The 23,817-nt window shown below is 45.2% G+C and overlaps 1 protein-coding gene across 1 annotated transcript; it reads right to left on the bottom strand.

Moving 5' to 3' along the window:
- Positions 1–8,798: 8,798 nt before the first annotated feature.
- Positions 8,799–23,288, bottom strand: ETS2 (ETS proto-oncogene 2, transcription factor). Its single transcript, XM_005494269.4, has 10 exons — positions 22,878–23,288; positions 19,783–19,854; positions 16,953–17,073; positions 15,296–15,415; positions 14,642–14,842; positions 13,957–14,040; positions 13,061–13,303; positions 12,534–12,797; positions 11,768–11,886; positions 8,799–10,313 (listed from the first exon to the last, which is right to left on the bottom strand). The coding sequence occupies exons 2-10, from the start codon at positions 19,852–19,854 to the stop codon at positions 10,098–10,100; spliced, it is 1,440 nt and encodes a 479-aa protein (XP_005494326.2). The 5' UTR covers positions 22,878–23,288; the 3' UTR covers positions 8,799–10,097.
- Between the last annotated feature and the right edge of the window lie 529 nt (positions 23,289–23,817).

The raw sequence follows: 23,817 nt of genomic DNA, 5'->3' as shown, positions 1-23,817 counted from the left end.
ACTTATTGTTTTGCATTCTTTACTGGAGGAGGAGAAATTTGATGGGCTGTTGGTTTGTCATTGGAGAGGTCACTGTCATCCTCGATTCCACTGTCACTTTTGAAAGTCTATGAATGTTGAAGTCAGAAATTAAACTTCCTTCTTTTTACCTTGGAAATTCCAGTGTTTTGTGTCCTATAGCAACAGACAAGTCTGGCACAAATCTGATAAATCTAAACTGGTTTCACATGCATTTTTTGACAGATAAATATTCAACCAAGACAGATCTCCTGCTCACAAAGCATCTTCCCTGGGGGTGCTGCATTTAAAAACACCTAAGCTTAAGAGCCTGACACTACAGGTAAGAAAAAAGCAGCCTTAAAACAATTCTAAAAAACCTTAAAATGTTATAATCAGCTTCTCCTTGTGACTGTTGAATGCCTAGCCAGGTTTTCTGTGTGCTGACACACATGGTTGCTCAAGAGCTGAGCACTTGTTCCTGACATGCAGGCCTGCCAAAGCCAGAAGAGTGAGGACATTCACAATACAGTGATGTAATCTTGTCCCACATTTTGCAAATGTGGTTTTCTGTTGCAAACTTCCGTGGTTTTTAATAGTAAAGCAGCAGTGTGGAGTGTGGAGAGGCCGTGCTGCAATGCTGAGCCCCTTTCCTAGCAGCTCAGCTGGGATTTCATAACCTGGTGGAGAACTCTGTGTTCACAGCCATGACTTCACCCAGGCACCACGGTCTGTTCCTCTATTTATTTCTGGGGACAGGGTGAGCAGCCCTGCTCTTCTCCATGTGCAGGGATGGTGGCTTGATAGCCCTGAAATCCAAGGGGATGAAGGGCGGTCCCATCCACAGATAAGAGCAGGGAAAAGTGTCCACAAGGCCAATTTCTGTGCCAGTTCATGCTCCCTCCTCCCTCGTATTCCAAGCCCAAAAGGAAAGCTGGAGCTATTTTTACTTTGGGCTTTTCTAGGTGGGAGAATGAATCAGGAAAGCAGCAGTGCAATATTGTATTTGTGGGGATCCCCATGGCAGGAAGGAATGATGAATCTAACTCCATGTTCTCAGATGACTAATTTATTATTTTATGGTACCATATTACATTAAAGAATGCTATACTAAACTGTACTAAAGAATACAGAAAGGATACTAACTGAATGCTAAAAAGATAATAATGAAAACTCGTGACTCTTTCCAGAGTCCTGACACAGCTTGGCCCCAGTTGGCCAAAGAGTCAAAACAACTCACAGCAGAATACAATGAAACAATCACCTGGGGTAAACAATCTCCAAACACATTCCAGATAAGCAAAACACAGGAGAATCAAATGAGATTATTGTTTTCCTTTTTCTCTGAGGTTTCACAGCTTCCCAGGAGAAAAACCCTGGGTGAAGGGATTTTTCAGAGAATGTGAGTGTGACAGTGCAATATTCCCTGTGGCATCCCCTGGCTTTGTTTATCCCATCCTAGGAGCGGAGTTCCTCCAGGATGCAGGTTCCACTTGATGCCTAAACCCTGCTTCAGAATCTGATTGTTTCCCTCCCTGCAGAGGCTCTGCACAGTTCTCCAAGAGCTCTGGAGCTGGAGCAGCCAAGGCTGTCCCTGTCCCCTCTTGTCCCCCTGTACAGGCCAGGAAGGGCAGGAGGGAGCTGGGTTGGCTGTCAGGCACTGATAAGGTGCTCTGGGTATTTCCTGGATGAAGCTGCTCTGATTTACAGCTAAGGACCAGATCTCTTTATTTCTCCTGCCTCCCACACACAGGAACAAGGAACAATGAAGATCATGACCCTCTTTCCACTCGCATTCCCAGCCCCTCCCGGGCTGTCCAGAAATGGGAGAAAAAAGCCTTGTAGGAAATGAGGAGTCAAGTGGTGGCCACAGGGCAGGAAAAGGCTTTGCCATGCTGCAGTGACAAGGCAGAAGCCACTCAAAAAAGCTTCCACAAGTTTTCCCTGCTCCCTTTAGTGTTTGCAGATCCGCGACTGGCAGAGTCTGGGGCATAAAACCAAAGCAAAAAGAGCCTCTGTGAGCAATGTGAGAGTCACAGAATAGTAGAATTATGATGGTTTGGGTTGGGAGGGACCATGGCAGGGACACCTCCCACTGTCCCAGGCTGCTCCAAGCCCCAGTGTCTAACGTGGCCTTGGGCACTGCCAGGGATCCAGGGCAGCCACAGCTGTGCCAGAGCCCCAGCACCCTCCCAGGGAAGATTTTTGTCTAATATTAAATCTAACCCTACTTCCTTTCAGTTTGAAGCCATACCCCCTGTCCTGTCACTCCATGCTCCTGCAAGGGATGTCCATGCAGTAAAGGAACTGCAGGATTGAAGCTGCAGGGCTGAGTTCCTTTTCTGATCCACATTTAAATTATTATTTCTGGGGGAGCTTCCACCCAACATCACCTCTGCTGCTGCAGGGGGGACTTGCAAGAGCAGCAGAATCTCACTCAGGTCTCAGCTGGATCCTCTGCAAATCCCTCTGAAACAGAGGGAAATGCAGGGACAGTAATTGGCATGGAGCAGCAGCTCGGCTGTGCTGGTGACAGAAGATTCTGTGGGAGTTATTAAGGGGCTGTTGTTAAGGTATTACTAATAATTTTCAGAATCATTTCCATTCCTATTCTTCCCCTGACAGCCTGCAAGTGCTGTGGGTCCTTTTACAGCCATTCTGCCTGTGAGCAGTTTATTGTTTTATTTGATACGTTGCTTAGGGACAGCTCGGCACCTCCTGTGCTTTATTTCCCCCCTCCCTTCAAAGAGTGAGAGCATTTTAATATTTCTTGTAGAAAAATGGATGTAATAAAACATGAACATCTCGGGCCCAATCTCATTGCAGTGGAAAGCTCTTCCCTGAGAGGCTGTTCCGTGCTGGCTTTTCCGGTTGCTGTGCTCTGCAGAGAGCTGGAAGCACCATCCTGCTTCCCATAAACATCTCTCTGCTGCTAGTGGAAGGCTTTGCTCGCTTAGGATGGGAGGATAGAGCAGAGATGGACCTCTGTGCTCTCCACTGATGGGTTTTTGGTTTTTTTGAATGAGTCAAAGCACATGGCTGAGCTGGGTAAAGTCACACAATGACTGTCCAAGTGCTGGAGTTACCCCTGGCAGGGTCATTGAGTAGAATCATGGAATGGGTTGGGGTGGAAGGGATCTTAAAATCATCCAGTGCCACCCCTGCCATGGCAGGGACACCTCCCACTGTCCCAGGCTGCTCCAAGCCCCAGTGTCCAACCTGGCCTTGGGCACTGCCAGGGATCCAGGGGCAGCCACAGCTGCTCTGGGCACCCTGTGCCAGCCCCTGCCCACCCTCCCAGGGAAGAATTTTTGTCCTACTATCCCATCTAACCTTGTCCTCCTTCATCTTAAGGCCATTCTCCCGAGTCCTGTCCCTCCAGGCCTTGTCCCCAGTCCCTCTGACCTCTCCTGGAGCCCCTTCAGGCCCTGGAAGGGGCTCTGAGCTCTCCCTGGAGCCTTCTCCTCTCCAGATGAGCATCCCCAGCTCTCCCAGCCTGGCTCCAGAGCAAAGGATCAGCCCTGGGATCACCTTAGTGGCCTCCTCCACCCTCATTCCAACACTCCTAGAGCAGGCCTAGACCTAGACCAGGCCTACACCTAGACCAGGATGCAGAGCGGCTGGTGGGTCTCACAAGAGCAGTGTAGGAGGAAAATCTGCTCCCTCAGCTGCAGTTTGGCACTGGGAGTCCTCAAGGTTTGGAAAACACCCAGGTGAGGGCAAGGCCAGCAGTGAGACCTGGCTGTGCTGACCCCTGGAGAAGTGGCCTCATGGAAGCCACCATGAGACAAAGCAGCACTAAATGAGTACCTGGGTGAGGCCTGCACAAGGATCCTGCAGGGGGAATGGAAAATCCTCCATTTGTGAGCTGCTGCAGGCTGGAGATACAGGGAGGGAAGGGAAACAGGGATCACCCTCACTGTCCACTCCTCACCAGCAGGAATCTCCTTTCCTGTCACAGTCATGGAATGAGGACTCAATCTCAGCACTGGGCTTAGCTGAGATATTGCTTAAAAACAGGGAATGAAAAGTGTTCATGTGCACAAAAAAGAGGAGAGATCTGTGAATTCTGGAAGGCACTGCCTGTGGGAAAGAGACACCCCAAGCCTTTGGAACCTGGCAAAGCCCCTTGAGGAGAAAGTGGAATTTTCCCTACATAAACAACAATGGTTGTATGTGTTTAAAAAAAGGAAAAAAAAATAAAAAAGGGGATGCTGGCAGGCATAGAGCCCTGATGAGGAAGAAAAGGAGTGCTGTGCACAGGACACCGGGGGAACTGTTCCAAACCATCCTTAGGCAGAGATGTCCCTGCTGGCTCAGCAGTGGCCCCAGGGAGGACTGGGCAGTGTGGGAGAAGAAGGGGATTTGGGATCCACTCCTGGCTTCAGCAAGATGTGTGTTCCTGGCATCTCCCAGGGCTGGCACTCAGGATGGGGAAAACAAACAAACAGGTCTGTTCAAAGGCAAGTGGGAGGAATGATATTTCTCTTGGAAGAGCTCCTCTTCTTCCACAGGGCAAAAAAAAAAATTAAAAAAAAAACACCCTGCAAGAGAAGGAGAGCTGCCTGTGAATGGCAGGAAGCTAAATGGGAGAATTGCATCTGCTGGATTGTTCTTTGCCTTCTGTCAGGGGAAAAAAAGAAAAAAAAGACAAAGAAATGAAGTTCGGTTCAAGATACAGCGGGCCAAATACAGGCAGCCAAGCAGGAATGGGTTTATTTATTTAAATTTATTTATTTAGCTTAAGGGTCATAGAATGATTTGGGTGTGAAGGGAACTTAGAGCTTATCCAGTTCCAACCCCTGCATGGGCAGGGACACCTTCCACTGTCCCAGGCTCGAACATCCAGATGAAACAAAAGGGGAATTATGCTCACTGAAATGAAGGAGAAGGGGAATTATGCTCACTGCACTGGACTTTTAACCTGCAAATATTCTATGGCAAACACTTTCCTTTCTTTCTGCACTTCACTCAGATGGTTAAAGGTGGGAGAAGGGCTCTGGAGACCCTCCTGTGGCAGAGCAATCCCACCCCAGGCCATGCAGGTGAGTTGTACACGGAGAGGGTCAGGAGCTGTCACTCCATCACTCCCCCTTGGCCTCAGGAGGATCAATCCAACCCTGCTTTTCCAGAAGAAAGGACATGGCCCCAGCTTTCCAGAGGGATTGCAGGTTTTACCCCTCTGTGTGTCCTTTGGCCAGCCCCACACACACTTGTGGTGGGATCTCCCTCCATTCCCAAACCACACAATTTTGGCTCAGCTTGCCCACCTCCCTCTGAGCTCTGGATTTCCCTCCGCAGCCCAAGGAATTCATAGACAAACCTGTTTTCCCTTCTGGCTCTGCCCATAGTGAAAGACAATAAAGAACAAACAGGTTTTGGGTATGCAGGCTTTAGAGGAATTGTATTTTGCATTTGCTCTCTCATTTTACATCATGATGCAGAAAACCATGGTAAACATTCTATATATGGGAGTTTTGGACAATTTTTCTAGCTATCTACACAGCAGCTGGGAAAAATATCTTCCAACACCCCCACATTTTTGCTTGTGCAGAGGTTTCATTACATTTGTTATACTTGCTACTCATGTTTTGTTGGGTTCATCATTCACCTCGTTGTAAATGCCAAGAGAGGTAGAGCCAGAAGGAAGAAAAATGTCAAGCTCTGATGCTTTTTCCCCAAAGCACAGAATTACTTAATAACTCCTTTATTCATACCCAAAACCTTATCACTTGAAAATCTCAATTTGCACAGAGCAAATTAAGCTGTTACTGACCAGCATAGCTTATTTATTTTTAATAACTTCACTGATTGTGTGGCTGCAGAGGGCACATCACATGGCAAACATTGGACATGAGTTCCTGGCTACCTTTCCCAAGGGCTGTGAGCCCCGAGGTGACTTTTTCATTCTTCTGGCTTACAGGGACACCTTTTATTCCCTCTTTAGCCTTTTGAGCATTCACGTGTCTGGCATATGAACTTTGCTGCAGTCACAGGGTGCTGGGAACACAGGGGGCTCAACTTGTGCTCCACTTCACGCAGAGAAACAAAGAGAAACATGAGACACAAGATAAACTCACATGGTCAAGGTCTTGCAATTCTTTATCCTGTCAAAATTTGGGTCAATCTTGGAAAGGGCATCAAAAGAGCCATGGAAGAGATGGGAACTAGAAATAAAAGAAGAGCAAAATCCTGCATCCATCACATGGCCAAGGTCTGGCAATTCTTTATCCCATCAAAATTTGGGTCAATCTTGGAAAGGGCATCAAAAGAGCCACGGAAGAGATGGGAACTAAAAACAGAAGGGCTGCATCCCTCTCTTTGGTCCTTGGCATATGAACAGCCAGCAGGGCCAAAAGTTCAGGGCTGAGAAATCTCCAGGTTTGCAGATAATGCTGAGTATTTTCAGTAGCCAAATGCCAGAGTGCTGCTGAGGAACTCCAGAAGGACCTCACAGCACACAAAAAGGTGCAGGTGAGCTTCAGTGTAGGTTGGTTTAAAGAAATCCACCCAAGGAAAAATAACTCAAGCTGAGTGTATGTGATGCTGAACTTGGAAAGGGTAGCTACCAGGAGATGGATCGCTGTCAACTCTCTGAAATCATCAGCTCAGTGTGCAGGGACTGCCAAAAAGCCAAAAAAGCATCAGGGTACGGCTAAACCAGCTTTGTTTTGCTGCTGAGCACAACATTGGTGTGCCCTCACCTCAGAGCCTGGGTGAGGTGCTGGCCTCCAGTGCTTGAGGACAAGTCAGCAGAGAGTGGCCAAGGGGCTCCTTCCTTTAAGACTGGCCAAGGTGAGAAATCCCAAAGTTAGAAGGAAGAGAAACAGGCAGGGTGTCCCTTCCAAGAAGCTGGGCACTGTGAGGGGATGGGGGTTCACTTGGGGAACCACCAGCAGGGAGTGGCCAGGTTTGCTCAATCCTCCTGCCTCCAGACAAAGGATAAAGCACTGGGATAAGGGATCCATCATCTGCCCCATCCTCATTCCTCACCTGTGTGGCCCTCAGACCCAGGGTGAGTGTGAGAATGAGGAGCAGCTGACAGATGTTTCCCAGAAAAGTCCCCTGGACACTGAGCATTTGTAGCTCAGAGATTTCCCACCCCACAGGTGGTGTTTTACTTGGGATGGAATTCTACTTTTTTCTCTTTTTTTGTTTTGTTTTTAATTAAAAAAAAAATACTTTGAAGTCAAACTGTTATTAGAGGTGATATGCCAGCCATGGGCAGGTGCCAACTGCAAGACTTTATTTTGACTGCAGTCTCATGAGGAAAGCTGGCAGCTGGGAGCCCAGGGAGGCATGTCCTGAAGAAGGTGAAGAATTCAGCCAGACTGCTTTCAACAGCCTCTTTGATGCTGGGTGGCTGAGAACACAGAGCAGGGCTTTCTGTTTGTGCTGGGACAAAATATCCTTTAATGATTGTCTTCTGGGTCACCCTGGGCTACACTTGAACCCCTGTGTGAACCCAATCCAGTGCAGCAGAGCAGGTTTTCATGGAATGGATCACACAGAACCACTGAGGTTGGAAAAGATCTCCAAAATATCGAATCCCAGCTGTGCCCCATGCCCACCTTGTTCCCAGCCCAGAGCACTGAGTGCCACCTCCAGGGATGGGGACTCCACCAGCCCCTTCCAATGTTTTTGCTTGAACATTTTTACTTCTGCCAAACACCCTGGTGTGGGTTGCACGGATCAGGATGCTTCTACTACCATGAAATTTCTTTTTTCTGCTGGGGGAGGAAAATAAACAACTTTCCTTGAGCCTCTAATTTGGAGCCTTCAACGATCACCCACGCAAGAGACAACCCTGGTTTCAGTTCTAAACAAAGAAATAATTCCGTGTTCAGGGAAAAAAAGGCTGCAAATGGGACTTGACCAGGTTGAGAAGACAATTAGTGCTCTGCAGCCATGGTGTGAGAAAGGGAAAAAAAAAATCTCACATTCATCATGACAGCCCATACTTTAATTTCACACAAAATAACTAACTCCTTTAGGATCAGGAGCACATGTAGCACTACCCCTGTCCAGAGCAAGGGGCTGGAAGGGAATGATCTTGAAGGTCCCTTCTAACCCAAACCATTCTATGATTCTTTTCCTTCTTTATTCCTTTATTCCTTTTCAATTCCTTTATTCTTTTTTTATTTTTTTCCAGGGACAAGGAAAACTGAGGCTGAAGGACAAGGAAAAATAAGTTTGCAGCTGTTTAGGGCTGGCCCTCCCAACTTCTCCCATTTAGAAAGGCCCATTCCCCAAAAACCCCAAGCCCATGGTTTTTCACAGGGTGACTACATCAAAAGCAAGACAGTTTGGTGGAAAGATCAAGAGGCTTAGGGCCAGCAGTATTTAATATCTGTATTTTTCACTTTTCAAGTGTGGAAATGTTTCTGCATTTTCTGCTTGTCTGGAAGGTGGAGGGATGAAGAAGAGGATGATGGAGGCAGCAGGGTTCCTTTGCACAGGGTGGGAACAGTTCAAGCTAAAGTTGTCTTCCCACCTGTGTTTTTCCATATCTTCCCCCACCTTTCACACCACAGAGCTGCCAGTTTTCTTTCAGAGGCACAACACAAAGGTGTTAACTCGAATTTCTATCCAGAGAGAGTGGTTGCATTCATCCAGCCTCCACATTCTTGCAGTATTTTCTCCAATAAGCCCCAAGCCTGGCTGGTTATTTTCTTTTTTTGGGTTACTTTTTTTTCATCCTGCAGCTGTTGAGGGTGGTGAAGGATGGATAAGAATTGAACCAACAAACAAACAAAGAAGGAACTCTGAAACTTTCCAGATCAAAAAGCACGCACAAAATTCTCTTTTCAAGAGGTTTTAATGAAGAGTCATATTTTGAAACCTCTCACACTGTACAACACATTGAACTGTACATCAAGCTCAGATAAAAAATAAAGCTTTCTTACAAAGTACGTTTTTCCAGTGTTTTTTTTTTTTTTTGCAGTAAAAATAGCTGCTACATAAAACCCTCCTGATCTTTGAAAAGGAGTCACAGTTATTTCCAAAAATAGAATTCATATTTTAATCATACAGAATAAACTGCAGGAAGAGACAAGTGAACTGAAAAAATAAGGCTTGTATATAAACTTTTTTTAAAAGTACATGCATAGAAGTTGAAAAACATATGCCATTTATAAAGAAAAAAAGGTAATTTTACCCATATTAATATTTTTATTTTTCAGTTACAGAAGAAACCACAAACAGGCCCTTTTATGTCCCAGAATACAACATTAGTTTCCTGTAAAAATGCCAAAATGCACAAAGAATTGCCAGCTTCAGTCCTGGCAAAATCCTGAGCCCGACCTCCCTCCCTGCCCCCCCAATGCATGCACACTGAGCATAGAACTTCTGCTGTCTCTCAGGCCAATTCAATATTTGCAGAAGGTTGTAGATCCTAGACAAACATGAAACCCCCTCCCACCCCACATTTGATAAGTTTACATTCATCCTATTTCAAAGCACACATACAATTAGTTTAATTTACACTATACAGTATCTGTTAAATAGGAACATCAGAGTTTCCAAAGGAATCACAGAATATATACAAATTGAATATTGAAATGGTATGATTTTCCTTCCCTTCTTTTAAAGGGTGGGGTTTTTTTATGTTAACAGTTGCTACATCTGGTTTTGGACACGAGAGTGTTTATGTACCTATGCAGCAAATTTCTGGAGTAGTAACAATAATAATAACAATAACAAAACGTGCTTTAAAACAAAAGTAATACCAGTTCTCCTTACTGCTCATTTCAAATAAATTAGTTTGTGTTTGTTTTTAAATAAACTGCATGAGGACGGCGGTGTTTCAAAAACATCCCAGCCAGAGCTCTGCTGGGTTTTCTCACAGCCAACCTTTGGTTCCACAGCCAACCCATCCTTCCAGGGCAGTGTCAAAGCGCTGTGTGGGGCAGGGCAGGCAGCTGGAACGCTGCCCCCAGGAGCATCCAGGGCTGTGCCCCCTCCCCAGAGCCCCACCGGCCGCTCCCCACACGGATGAAGCTCCCGCTCTGCCTCCCCCGAGCGCGGCGGGCCTGGCTGCCGTGGCTCCCGGCCATTGTCCCCACCACTGGTGACTCCAGATGGACTGCCAGGCTCTGGGATCAGTCCTCGGTGTCGGGCTGCACGCCCAGCATGGCGTGCAGCTCCTCAGGGGTGTAGCCCAGCAGGTTGTGCAGGTCGCACACGAAGCGGTACACGTAGCGCTTGCCCGACGTCTTGTGGATGATGTTCTTGTCGTAGTAGTAGCGCAGGCCCCGGCTCAGCTTCTCGTAGTTCATCTTGGGCTTGTTCTTCCTCCTCCCCCAGCGCCGTGCCACCTGCCAGAAAGCAAAATTCATTCAGAATTTGTTCAATTCATCTTCTTCTTAGTGACTAAAGAAAACCCTTTCTCAGTTAAAGAGTTTATTTGCTTTGGATGGCCCAGCCTTGCAAGAGAAGAGTTGGTGATTGATCCCACAAGAGACCTCGAGAAGCTCCAGGAGGAGGTGGCTGACAGCAAAGTGGAAGCTGGACCAGAGTCAGACAGATTTTACTCCAAAAGACCCAGGTTTGAGTTTCAAGCCCTGGGAATCATTTGTTAAACTTAGGGTGAGCTTGAGAGTTCCCCCAGAAGCCTTTGGTGTTGTTATGCTAAGTTGTCCATGTTCTGCTCCCCTATTGGATTTTGTCCAGGTTTCTGCTCCCCTTACTTGTTTCCTCTCTGTGGTTATTGTTCTAGAATGTTCTACCCCCCAAGTGTATATATTGTTGCTTCCCCTTTATCTCAGGTCTTGGGATCCTGTCCCCTCATACTGTGCTCCACATTTGTTGTTTTCATCCTTTATTAAAGTTCCCTTTGGGCAACCCCATCAAATCTGCTCCTTCTCATTTTTGCCACCCTAACCCTGAAGTCAGGGAACCAGAGAGGTTTGTCACAGTATCCTCACTGTGACAGACACCAGTTTGTAGGGGATGGGCCAAAACATGCTTAAGGAGGTCAGGTTTAGGGAGAAATCACAGACTATCCCAAGCTGGCAGTGTCCCACAGGGACCAGAGTCTAACTCCTGGCCCTGCACTGGACCACCCCAAGAAACACAGAATATCCTCAGCTGGAAGGAGTCACAAAATGAACCAGGCTGGGAAAGGCCTTTGAGATGAAGCCCAAGCTAAGACCCAACACCATCTTGTCATCCAGACCATGGCACTGAGTGCCACATCCAGTTTTTAATCCTTGAACACCCCGAGGGACAATGACTCCACCACCAGTGCAGCTCCTGGCCCTGCACAGGACAAGCCCAGGAATCACAGAACACCCTGAGCTGGAAGGGACCCCAGGGATCCAAGCTCAGCTCCTGTCCCTGCCCTGACACCCCAACAGTCCCACCCTGTGCCTGAGAGTTTTGCCCAAACACTCCTGGAGCTCTGGCTCAATCTGCTCTCTCAAAAAACCACTGTTTTACCACTGATCAGCTATCAGGCACCAGGGGACAACTCTTCACTGGAAGTTCAAAGCTATGAAGTTCCTTGCAGTTCATTATTCCTCTCCCCTCTTTTTTCTTAAATCTAAAAGTTTCACTGGACTTTTTATCTCTTAATACAATAATTTTCCTACTGGCAACAGTATCAGAAAATGAAAATGCATCACTATTAATGAATGAAGTTCCCAAAATACTTTAAAAGCAGCACTACCATATTTGATGTGCAGCTAAACACACATTATATCCAAAACTGGGCCCACAGAGATCAGATCAGACCCCAAAATCTTTGTTTTCACCCCAATTAGCCACATACCTCATCTGGGTCAGCAAGTTTAAATTCCCATCCATCTCCTGTCCAGCTAATGAATGACTGACAGGACTTGTCAGTCAGTAACTCCAGAAGGAATTGCCACAGCTGGATAGGTCCACTGCCTGTTGGGAAAGAGGAGACAGAAAAACCACAAATTAATACCTCTGCCAGCTCTAACCACAAGCAATGTATGTGACCAGACTTGTATCACAGACCTGGTAATTAATCTGATTTATCTTTTTTATAGATCAGAAAGAAACCTAAGGTTTTACTCTATAGCACAAACCTGCTATTACCCATGGGAAAATGAAGTCATGTTTTTCATGGAAACAAAGGATTTGACAAAAGTTATGGCTTTCCCTCTCATATGGATCCTTTAACCCTCACTCCCACCTCCCAAACAGCTGCATTTTGAGCTCCAGGGCTTGTCCTGAAGTCTTTGGCTTGGCAAAGATCCTACAGGAAAAAACCAATTTCAGCATGGACTACAGCAACAAGGCCTTAACAACACCTGTGGGAATTTCCAAATCTGGGAGATTTAGTCCAAGCTCCCCTCTTTTTCAAACAGATCAAAAGTGCATTTGGTTTTTACTTGATCTCATGTGCCTGCCTCTTCTTGCTTTGGGTGGATAATCCCTGAGACTTTGTTTAGTAACAGATAAAATTAAAATTATTTGTGACTAGTGGTCTCTACCTCCATGGCACACGCTTGGAGGGAACACTGATGTTACATAAAAAATAGGAGTGACCATTTTGTCCCAGCACTCACCAGTAAAGCCAGCCAGGATGGCTGCTGGTATAACTGGTTTCCCTTGCTCCACAGGATCACTCCTCTCTTGAATGTAGTCTTTGAAGGACATGGTAGGTTTGCTCAGGCACAGGGACTGGCTGCAGTCATCCTCAAAGCTCTCATAGGATGGCACACGCTGCAAATCCACCAGGGAGGATTGGCTGTTCCAGGACTGCAGCATGGAATCTGAGCTCTCATAGCTCTCAGCACCACTGTCACTGGATTCGTGCTCTCTCAGCTTGCCTGCATCAAATAAAACCAATAAATATAAATACAAATACAAGAATATATAGAAAATAGGGATGAAAACAGGGATGAAAATAGGGATGAAAAATAAAAATAGAAAACAAAAATAAAAATATAGAAAAATAAAATAACAATAAATAAAAGAGTGTTGATGGTTTCTTTCCCTCAATCCAGCATGTCCATAGAAACCATGCAAAGGAGGAAGAGGCATTCAGAACATGGCCTTGGCCCCCATGGTTATCATGCAGATAACGACTCACCAGAGTTATCCATCAGCAAAGTGAGATTGTTCCTTGGGAAATCTTGGTTTACTGCACAGTAGTTCACACCAACAGCATCTGCTTGGGTTTTAGGGAACAATGGGAAGTCTTGTTCTGGATTGAGGAGATTCGGTGCCGTGGAAGTCTGACAGACGTCAGTCAGGAGACTGGGTTTGGGATAACTGAGGGGTTTAGGGTATCCAGGCATTTGCATTCCATAGGAATTCTGATCTATGTTAACAGCTGAAAAAAGAAACCAAAGAATTAGATGATTTTTCCCCTGGAGACCCTTAAACAAACTAATACACTAAATACACCAAATCAGATTCTGCAAATCCCCCTCTCTAACTTGCCAGCCACAAATGCCCATTGTTCATTCTTCAAGAAAACTACAGAAAAAATAGGGGAAGTTTTAAGCGGTTTTGAGCAAGGCTCTCCCTATTAAGTGGTGTAATCAGGCTGAGCTGAAGGCTGACTGTGGTAGAATAAAATACACCATCAATCAAACAATCCAAGGGAGCCAGCACTGCATCCCACACACTCCCAACAGCTCTAGCACGCTCTCAGAGCATTTAAAAAGGCCTAAACAGAATTCTTGCTACTTCTCAGTTTTTGCCTCTGTTTGCTAGAGATGGGAGTGGTCATTGTGCTCCACACATGGAGGGCTTGGCATAGCAAGAGGAAATTTCATTTTCTCAAAGCCTTCGCTCTTCAAACGATTTCCGATATAAATTAGGCGACAATTGAACAATACAAGGAAAGGCTGGAGCAGCTGAAGTCAAATGTTCTCCTCAAGCATAGTAACTATTCTGGTGCTTTTTGTTTCTACCCTGGAATCTGTGACATGCTTAGAATAAACTGAGAGATGCAAAATATGAATTTTTAAAAACACTTACTTAAGGAATTATTATTGACCCAGTGAGGAACTGAGGTGAGGTGGGAGTTCTCCACATACTGATCCTGTGTTTTCTCTTGGCTGTCTGGGGGGAGGAGAAAAAGAAAAAAATTTGCTTTATAGTTTTAAAGATCCAACCTGTATGCCATGGAAAGCTCCTGACTCTTGGGAGTATTTTGGTACATTCACAAAAATTTTAGTACCACGCTCTATTTGTATTACATTCTCATACATGACAGAAATCATACCAAAAAAAAAAAAACAACAGGCTTTAAAAACCATCCCACCAATTGAATTTTCCCATTAAACTTAAAACCAACAATAATTGCAATGTGCTTTAAGGTTGGTTAAGTTTGTATTTATGGGGTTAACTGCTTTATTTATGGGGTATTTACAGTGGTTGTGCCCCGATTTCACTTATTCCAGTGATTTTCCCAAATAAAACCTGCCCACAGATCTACTCAGCTTGCACACAGAATGTCTGCAGTCATCTGCATCTGTGCTTGGCATACCAAGGATGTACTGACAGTGCTGATAATGCTGTTATTACGCAAGTTTAAAAGTTCATTTCAAGTTTTCATATGCAATAAAACCCCTCATAGTGAAACCAGTGTTGAAATTGAGTCCCATTTCTGTTTCTGTTAGGAAAGCCCTAAACCAAAAGCTTTTTCTGGCTCTCTAACTACCTTTTATCATCTGCTCCAGGTGTTCCCACAGAATATCACCCACATAGTCAGGTGCCAGTTCCAGGAAACGCTCCTTGCCCAGGTTGCATAAGTCTTGGCCACTCATAAGAAACTGATGGAAATTCACATTTGCCAAGCTGAACTCATTGGTAGCCCATGAAAGCCACTGGCAAACTTGTTGTTCAGTCCATAGCCAGGGATCTGCAAGACAGGAAGGATCCAACATTTAGAGATAACTCCTGGCCCTTGTCAAATATCTTCCTTATAAAACAGTGAATTAAAAAAAAACTAAAACTGTTTAGCCAAGTTATTGAGCTCTGAATGAATTCAGAATGAATGTATTCTTGAATTTACAAAAAAACCCAAACAACTCAGTTCTCCCTTTTCTTTCTGCATTCACTTTCCACCAGAGATGTCCTCAGCTTGCTTGGCTCTCTCCTGCTGCCAAAGCATGAGCTCTCCATGCACCCATTTTTAACACCAGCAAGTCTGGCCTCTCCAAGGCAAGCTGTGCCAGATTCACATAGGATCCATTCTTGTATTTCCTACTGACATCATTCTTGCCTTTTCAAAGAGCAGCTATTCAGCCTCCTCCTTAGCATTAAAAAAAAAAAAAAAAAAAAAAAAAAGAGCTTATAAATAGCAAACACTTACTATTTGGGATACCCAGCCGACACTGTTCCTTTGTGAAACCACTGAAAGTATCTTTCAGGGCCTGACTCATCACAGCCTTGCTGCACGGGGTTAACAGAGGCAATTCACAGTTGTTCGACTCTGCAAGAAAAGAAAAGGGGTGGAGGGGAGGAAGAAGACACATTAACTTCAGGGCACTGAAAGGACTGATTGGCTTTTACTGTTTGAAGAATTAAAAAAAAAAAACATGCTAAAAAGTTGGAGTTTTAAAAACAGAGATCTCCATGCTCTAAAATCTCTGTGCTACTCGTTTGATAAGATTGCATCACTAATTAGAGCTTTGCAGCTTTCCATGCGTAGATCCTTATTTACTCTCAGTACTTACATAAAGTGCCTTTGTTGCAGGGAAACTTGATTATTTTTTTAAGGGAAATGAGGCTGCTTATTCCTCTTTTACCACCTATAATTTGCCCTGAGACTTCTTTGCGACTCCAGACAATCTTTATTTAATTTGAGAGCTCAGTAACTGACAGCAGGGTTGTGAAGAGCCAGCTTGCACTACTCAACACTGCATTTCAGACCTTATCACATCTCATCACCCAGGCACATGGTGCAATGGATTATTCCATCATCTGGACCAAACAAGTGTGACTGGTAACAAGCTGGGGGTGAATAATGCATCCAACCACAAAGCTGGCACCATTATATGTCAGTAAAAATCACTGATCTACTTCACTGGCTTTCAAATTTACAAGAAGATTCTATTTTAGGGATAAATTCAGCTCCCACTCAGCTTTTCTATTGGTCAAATTTTACCAGAAGATGCCTCATTTTATCACAGGATGATGTCACAGAATGGTTTGGGCTAGGAGGGACCTTAAAGCCCATCCAGTGCCACCCCTGCCATGGGCAGGGACAGCTCCCACTGTGCCAGTCACTCCTGGCAGATTCCAAGCCCGTTCAGAGCTGTGCAGCTCCTCTTGCTCTCCCAGACTATCTACAGGCTGCACTTGTGCTTAACTTCTGCTTTTACCACACCCCTCCTAATATCTGCAAGCACTTGCTTTGCTGACCAGAGCAGGTGACTGATTAGAATCACACTAGAACAAAGGACCTGTGGTTTTCTGGGTTTGAGGGCTTGAGGTTTTTTTCCTTTCCCTAAGGGGAGATAAAAGCAGCATCAGGTAAAATATCTACATTTTGTCAGGGATTTTTGGCAAGGATATATAGGGCACTCTTGGTGGGATACTGACCTACACACACACAAATAATAATAAAAAAACAATCTTAGAACATCCCCGCCTTGTTTTTTAAAGTATGGAACAAAACATACTGAGATTCAACACCAGAGAATCAAAAAGCTTTCAGAATATTTGCACTTTAATTATGGTTGAGATGTTGCAAATTTAAATACATTAAAACCCTCTTTTTAAACATTTTTAAACTCTTAGCTCTGCTTAAACTCCTACTATGGCTTCTTCCATGAAAAACCAGACTATTAGGCTACTGCATCCCAGTTCCTAATTATTTTCAGTATAGAAAACAACTATCCACAAAGAAACTCACATGAATAAAACCAAGCACGTACACAGAAGTCTGTGCATTAAACCACCCAGGAAATTAAACCACAAAAATATCTGCTCTACCAAGTGGACTAAGGAGCAAAGTGAAGATTTACCATAAGAAGTGGAGTCAAATCCTGTTGGCACTTCCTGAAGCGTTTGGTCTTCACTGAGTGAGCAAAAATATCCAGCAAAAAGCGAGTTGGAGCTGTCAAAGGTGTCAAACGCTGGCTGACGCTGCAGGGGAACAGAATAAACACAGAACCACGTCAGCATTCTGCTGCAGAGCTGTGAACTCCTCTGCTAGGAAGTGTCTGGGTTTGGTTTCCTAGATCTGGAGATCATGCACAACCACTACCTTGAATGAGGCAGCTTTGAAATGCAACCACAATGAGGGCACAGCTTCTGCTACGTGAATAAAAGCCACTGATAAGGGCCCTCGAGGTGGGGGATGTGCTGCAGCTTACAGTAAAGCCAAATCAAGATATTCTTCGGTTTATTTCCTGTAATTGAGGCTTTTAACAATAGACAATGCTCATGTGTGTATAAATACATATTTATTTCCAGGTGCATTTTAAAGAAATCCTCATTTCCTTAACCCTTTAAATTGATTAGCCACTCGATGAGGATTTGATGGCAGATCAGTAAATTATGGGAAAACTGCCAGTGCAAAACCTACAGTAGATTTATGAATTTGTTTTTTTCTTCTAAAGGATAAAACTCATCTGAACCACATCAATTGAAGCTACACAGCCAGCTTTACATGACTTGAGGATGGATGGTACAGCAACTTTTACCCTTCTGCCTTACTGGGTTTGCCAGCAACCACAATTTGAAGTCTTTCAAGTGCTCAGATGCTCAGTGAAACACTTCTACTTTCATTTTATAGCAAGGGATAAACAAGACTGATAAAAATGTTCCAGATAAAACTGGTTTCTACTGATATACCGACATTCAAGAAATATTGTTATATTTTGAAAATGTAATTCCTTTCAAACTTGACTTGAGCCAACTGAATATGCCAGAAATACTGGTATGAAATTACTAAATTCCCCTCAACCACTTTAGTCTTTGGGGGGCAGAAGGAATGTGAGCAGAGGAGGAAATAACTTCAAAAACAACTTATGAAACTTGCTTGTCAGTCACAGGGAAACCCTATCTGCAACATCTTGAGGCAAAGATAGATAAAAGTTGCCTCTGAGATTTTTTTCAAGGCACCTGAGGATAGAACATTGCTCTGGAAAGCTGCAGCTGGCCCATGGCTGGAGAGAAAGGCAACTTGCAAATGTTTGGTTTAGGCAAACATTGATTTGCCAGCTTGTGCCAAAGGAGTGGATTTAGCTGAGGACAAGGCAAGGATTTTCAGGGCAGTATTCACATGCAATACAAAAAGCAACCTAAACTATGTTAATGCAACAGCAAATTAGGATTAATTTTCCCTCTCATTCCCTAATTTTTCACATAAAAATCTCCTGGACAGCAGGGACATATCGTGGAGCTCTGTTTCAGGTACTCCCTAAGTCAAAGGCAGCCTTGGAAAGGCTCATGTCTGAATAAAACAAGTTAACATCTACCAAATCTGCTGGTAAAAGATTATTTATACATTACTAGATAAAAGCTCTGACTCATCTCTAGTACCTAAAAGAAAGGGCAAGTTCTTTCAACACAATCTGGAAACTCCTGCATTTTGTGTAAATGACCCTTCTCCTGAGTCACTGGAAAAAATGCTGTGGCATGTGAATGAGTAAAATCCATACCGTGCTGGTTTCAGATTTCAAAAGGGAGAAAATTAATGTGCAAGCATGTTCTTCATTTCGTAGTAGTAAAAGAGGAAAAACACAATGCAGGATGAATTCTGCTCGTCCTATCAGTTTCACAACTACTTTGTTTGGCTTTCCAATACATGTAATTATTGCAGGGTGAAATAAAATGGAATGTGAACAGCCACAGCACAGCAGAACACAAATCTCTGACTTAATTCTATGAAAACTGAACAGCTTAAAGCAACCACTGTGCTAAGGGCACACAGATGTTAAATTGGGGATCTCCTGGATTTTTTTTTGGAGAAAAACAAAGGTTAAGAGGGGACCTAAAGCATCAGAGCAGTGAACATCCCAGAGCCTCACTGATTCTTCAAACTTTGGTCATTCCTCAAAGCTACTCAGAGCAGAAAGGGTCTCCCTGATCTTTACATTGATCAATGCTGTGTAAAAAATTGATACTGGGATTAAAGAGCAACTTGCATGAACTGAGCCTTTACAGGTGCTCTAAAGGCTCAGTCTTAAGAGACTGTAAATTTAAAAACCTCAGTTTGTAAATTCTGTAAGAATTTAAATTGTAAATTTCTGTAAAATACTGTAAATTCACGGTCTTAAGAGACTGTAAACACCTCAGTTTGTAAATTCCTTTCAAAACAAGGTAACAGACACAGTCTACCTAAAGATCAAAGAAATACAATGATTTTTGGAGTTGTTACAATGTATTTCACTTCCATTAATAACAGTTGGAAGTGAACAACCTACTTTTAATCCAAACTGGGTTTAGGAAGGTACCAAACCTGATCAGTCCTACCAGGACAGGACTCTGCCAGCCTCATCAAATGAAAGATCTCCTGCTGCCCATTCTTTAACCTTTATTTTGGCAGAAGTTCAACCAACACCAGCAAATCTGAGCTCAGTTCTTGCTGCCTCTTTTAAATTTAGGGAATGGAGAGAGGGAGCCTTGTTGGGGGAGAGGGTTCAAGATTTGCAGCTTCCCATTTCAGCCCTGCTTTTCACATCTCTGTGGAACTAAGTGGGACTGCTCTGGCAGAAGATTAGAGGGGAGCAATGAAACCTGTGCTCACTTCTTGTCCAATTCCTGTTCCAGCACTGCAGGAACACAACAGGAGCACTGCTGGGAGCTGCCCCAGCTGGGTTTGGGATCTGCCAGCTCCAGGGTACTCACCTTGAGCATTCCTCTGTACATGTTGGACACAGGAGCCACTTGATCCATGTTCCTGACCCCAAAGTCACTCATCTGAAAAAGGAGAGGGGTCCCATTAAATGCACAGCCAAAAGAGGAGGAAGCAGATGTTACCAGATGTTACCAGATCCAGCTCTGGCAGTGAGACACAGGGAAAGCTTTTCCAACATCCCAAGCACACAGGGCAGCTCCCACCTTGTTTTTTAGCTGGGAAAGCTTTCACAGAATTTGTGTTTGCCTGCAAAGGCCACAGCAACCCCCTTGCTCTCTGAGTACCTGTCTCTTTGGGTTATGCTCCAACTTTTCACCCATTATCTGAGGTAATCAGTTTTGTGTTATTTTTGTTCCCTCTCACAGGCCATGATTCACCTCAGACTTTGGCTTTCAGAGGAAGAGGAGTGACAGAGTGACACGGTGATACACCTTCACCCCTTCAGGAATAATCAGAGAAGCCAATTCCCAGTGTCCCCAGCCTCGGGCCTTGACTCCTTTACTCCAAACCACATTATCTTGTACATTTTCTAAACACAGGATTAAAGCATTTATAAAGCTTTAGAGGGCTTAAGTTTCAATTGAAAAGGGGTTAGTGCAGTAAAATACCCTTTTTAAAGGGCTGATAATGGGACCACTATCAATATGTTCATGCCATTGAAGTCAAACCTTTATCATATTGCCTCTATGACCAGGAACAGAGTCGTGTGAGGCCTGTGTGACTTTTACCCCATATATCACTTAGGGAGAAGAGTGATAAGATTAATATCGAATGGCAAAGATCAAACATAACGAATAAAGCCACTTTTATGGCCTTTGTTTAGGTTTATCATGATGCAGCAATGCAGGTGTCAGTGAATGATACCTTATCAAGCTACACTCTTAATTTTCCTTCCCTTTTTTCACAGCATTGGGTGAATTCCCTTGCTCCACAGAAACTGCCTGAAAACATGCACTTGTACTTAAATCACAGAGGACACCATCAAGATTTCCACTAAACTGCGGTCACTTACTACAAGCCAAATCTATCACTCACCCTGTTAACACAAGGGAAAAAAAATCACTTTAAAATTCAGAAAAAATCGTAAATTAGGATCTTAAAATAAGCCCAGCTTGTTGAAAATGGCAACACATTCAAAAGCTGTCCATATAAACAGAGGGGAAAATAAAACATCCAACAGCAAAAGACAAGGAACCCTTTCATCCTTTTAAATAGCTGATCACTTAAAAATAAAACTAAAAAAAAAAATCAGCAAGAGTCCTTAACATGAAAGGCCTATTTCAACTTGACTGGGCCTTCTAATTGAAACAAAATAAATCAACTGACACTGAAAAGAATATTCATTAATGTTACTCAAAAAGTGCAATCTAGTGAATGATGTTTTTTACCTCAAACAGCACGTACAAATATTTGATCTAAATTACACATCTCATTGAGCAGCAAAGAATTTCACACAGCGTGAGTCTCACTCAGCAAGCATCCTAATCTGTTCATTAAATTTGCCACAGTTTAAACAACTGTTTATCCTTGCATTTGGCTGGGCTTTTAAAAAAGTATATGGCGATTTCCAACACCCTTTGTTTTGCCTTTGAATTCTGCTCTGGTGCCCAGGGATAACTGGCTCGGGAATTTGAGTATTTGAGGAAATATTCTGTGAATATTCTGTAAATTGAGGTCTGATCCCTGGTTAGGAGTACAAATAAGACTCCTGGCACTTGAGTGCAATTCTGACCTCTCCACAAATCCTGTTAGGCACTTCCCAGTCCACTAAAAAGGATTCTCTCCTTCCTGCCTTTTTTTTTGTTGTTGTTGTTTCTTTAGAGACGTTTAGGGCCCTAAGACAAAAGGTTTATACCAAGTGTTGATTACACGGCATTGCTCATTAACCCAAGTCCGTTTTTCTCCACGCTGGGTTTGTTCTGAAGGAAAGCTTTGGAAAAATGAGACCCCGAGCTCTGGCTGAGGAACACATGGAGATCCTCAGCATGTTTTGCAACACTCCAGCCGAATATCTCAAGCAGAGGAATTTCTATACCCTCTGCTCATCCCACATCAGCTCTCTCCCCATCTGCAGCACAAATTTCCAGCCCTGAGACACGAAACCCTTACAGACAAACAGAGCTGGAAAGGCAACACGGATTGGCACAGAGGGTTAAACCTGCCTTTCTGCTGGACTTAAAAAACTGCTTTTTTTTTTTTTTATAATTCAGAAAAGCCACTACGGCCCAACACGGTGTGACTGGGCCTCACCTCCAACTCCTCCACTAATGCTGATGACTGCGACTTGCCAGCTATAATTGGTTTAACTGGCAGGACACCTTCCTCAACACCCCCGCATAGCTGAGTGGGTGAACCAGAACAGGGTCAACAGGATCAGGCACTTATTAACTAATACTCCTGAATTCTGATCGCCGCCTTTTCAGCAGCAGCAGCAGCAGCCAGGTGCCTGCCCACAGCTGGGCACAGCTGGGCAGCATCCACATGGACAAGGGAAGCGCGCTGATGGCTCAGCTGTCCCTCCAGTGTTATTCCTCCGTGGTTTTTTGAGGGAATTTTTTTAGGGGGGATAGCAGGCAGGGGGATATAATGGCTGGTTGTTACTTTTCTTTTAAATAGCAAATTTTTTTCAGTGGAAAAAGCAGCCTCCTTAGGAAGAGTGTAGGAGAGAGCGGCGTGCCCCGTAAAGCCCCCGAGCTCCGCCGGGAGCCAGCCCGGCTCCTCACACACATGACACACGCTTCGCCCACGTATAAAAAACTTCGGTGGGCAGATCACACAGCCCAGCGTTTCGGCTTTTTTTTTTTTTTTTAACTCCCTTTAAACTCCTAACCAAATCCAGAGCGCGCTGCCCATTAACCCCTTCCTGCCGGGGCCGCGGCATCCCCCGGGGAAGGAGCCCGGGGCCGCTCCCCTCAACCCCTTACGGCACCCGGGGAGGCCGGGGCTCTGATCGCCATCCCCAGGGAGAAGCCGCGGCGCCCACGGGTCGGAAGCACCAGCGAGGAGGGGAGCACCAGCAAGGAGAGCTCCTGGAACCCCGATGAACCCTCTTCCCTTTTCTTCCCCCTCCGTTCCCCCGCCTCACCTGGCCCCCGATGCCGGCGCTCCTGCGCTCCCTCCCCGGCGGCGGCCCCGGCCCCACACGCGGCGTCCAAGGGATCGAGGCGCCGCTGCCTCTGGGCGAGCCAAAATATCCTCGATGCGGCCGCGCCGGCCAACAACAACACAACAGCAGCAGCAACGCTGATCCCGGCGGAGAGTCCCGGCCAAAGCAGGGGGGCACACAAGGGGCGGGATGCGGCGGGGAAAGGCAGGCGGGTGCCCGCGGTGCGTGGGCGCTGCCGGCCGGGCCGCTGGTGCGGGAGGCCCGCGGTGATGCTGTGCTGGTTCCGCGCTGGTGCTGCGCTGGTTCTGCCGCCTCCCGGCTCCGCTCCGCGCTGTGCCGCCCGGCCGCCCTCGCAGGCGCTCTTCAGCGGGCGGGGGGAGGCGGCCGGACCCGCCTCCCTCAAGCCCGGCCCCTCCGCTTGTTGTCGTCGCTGGTACCGGCACAGCCGCGCTCCGCCAGCGCCGGGGATGCTAAGAGCGGCTCGGGGAGGAAAAGTGGGGGAAAAAAAGGTGTTTTATGTCATTCCGACAGACGGATGTTGGTTTTTTAATTTTGTTTCCTCCCCACTCCCTGGCTATACGTGAGTTAATTCATGCTGGACTTTTTCCATGCTTGTTTTTTAATTAATGCCTCTGGTCGAGATGGGTGAGATTAGGAGCGTTAACCCCTAAAATTACAAATGGAAATAGTCTATTTGTACTATTTCTTGAAGAATTAATTTCTTGAAGAATTAATTTCTTCACAGAAAGGCTGATTAAGGCATTAGATGGTGGAGTCACCATCCCTGGAGGTGTTCAGCACTCGGTGCCACGGTTTGGTGCGCTGTCAAAAGTTGGACTCGATGCTCTCAAGCCATCTTTTCCATCCTGATTCTGTGATTTTCCTCAGCAAACTGCGACACTGGGTGCTGTGGAACTTC

Source organism: Zonotrichia albicollis, chromosome 2 (genome assembly GCF_047830755.1).
Source record: "Zonotrichia albicollis isolate bZonAlb1 chromosome 2, bZonAlb1.hap1, whole genome shotgun sequence".
NCBI lineage: Eukaryota > Metazoa > Chordata > Aves > Passeriformes > Passerellidae > Zonotrichia > Zonotrichia albicollis.
This window is presented reverse-complemented; position numbering and strand designations above follow the sequence as displayed.

Excerpts from the sequence above, each read along its gene's own strand:
- ETS2 (XM_005494269.4), bottom strand. The coding sequence starts at position 19,854 with ATGAGTGACTTTGGGGTCAGGAACATGGATCAAGTGGCTCCTGTGTCC. Across the intron at positions 17,074-19,782 it reads TGTACAGAGGAATGCTCAAG|CGTCAGCCAGCGTTTGACAC; the intron begins GTGAGTACCCTG and ends GTTCCCCTGCAG. Across the intron at positions 10,314-11,767 it reads AACTTGCTGACCCAGATGAG|GTGGCACGGCGCTGGGGGAG; the intron begins GTATGTGGCTAA and ends GCTTTCTGGCAG.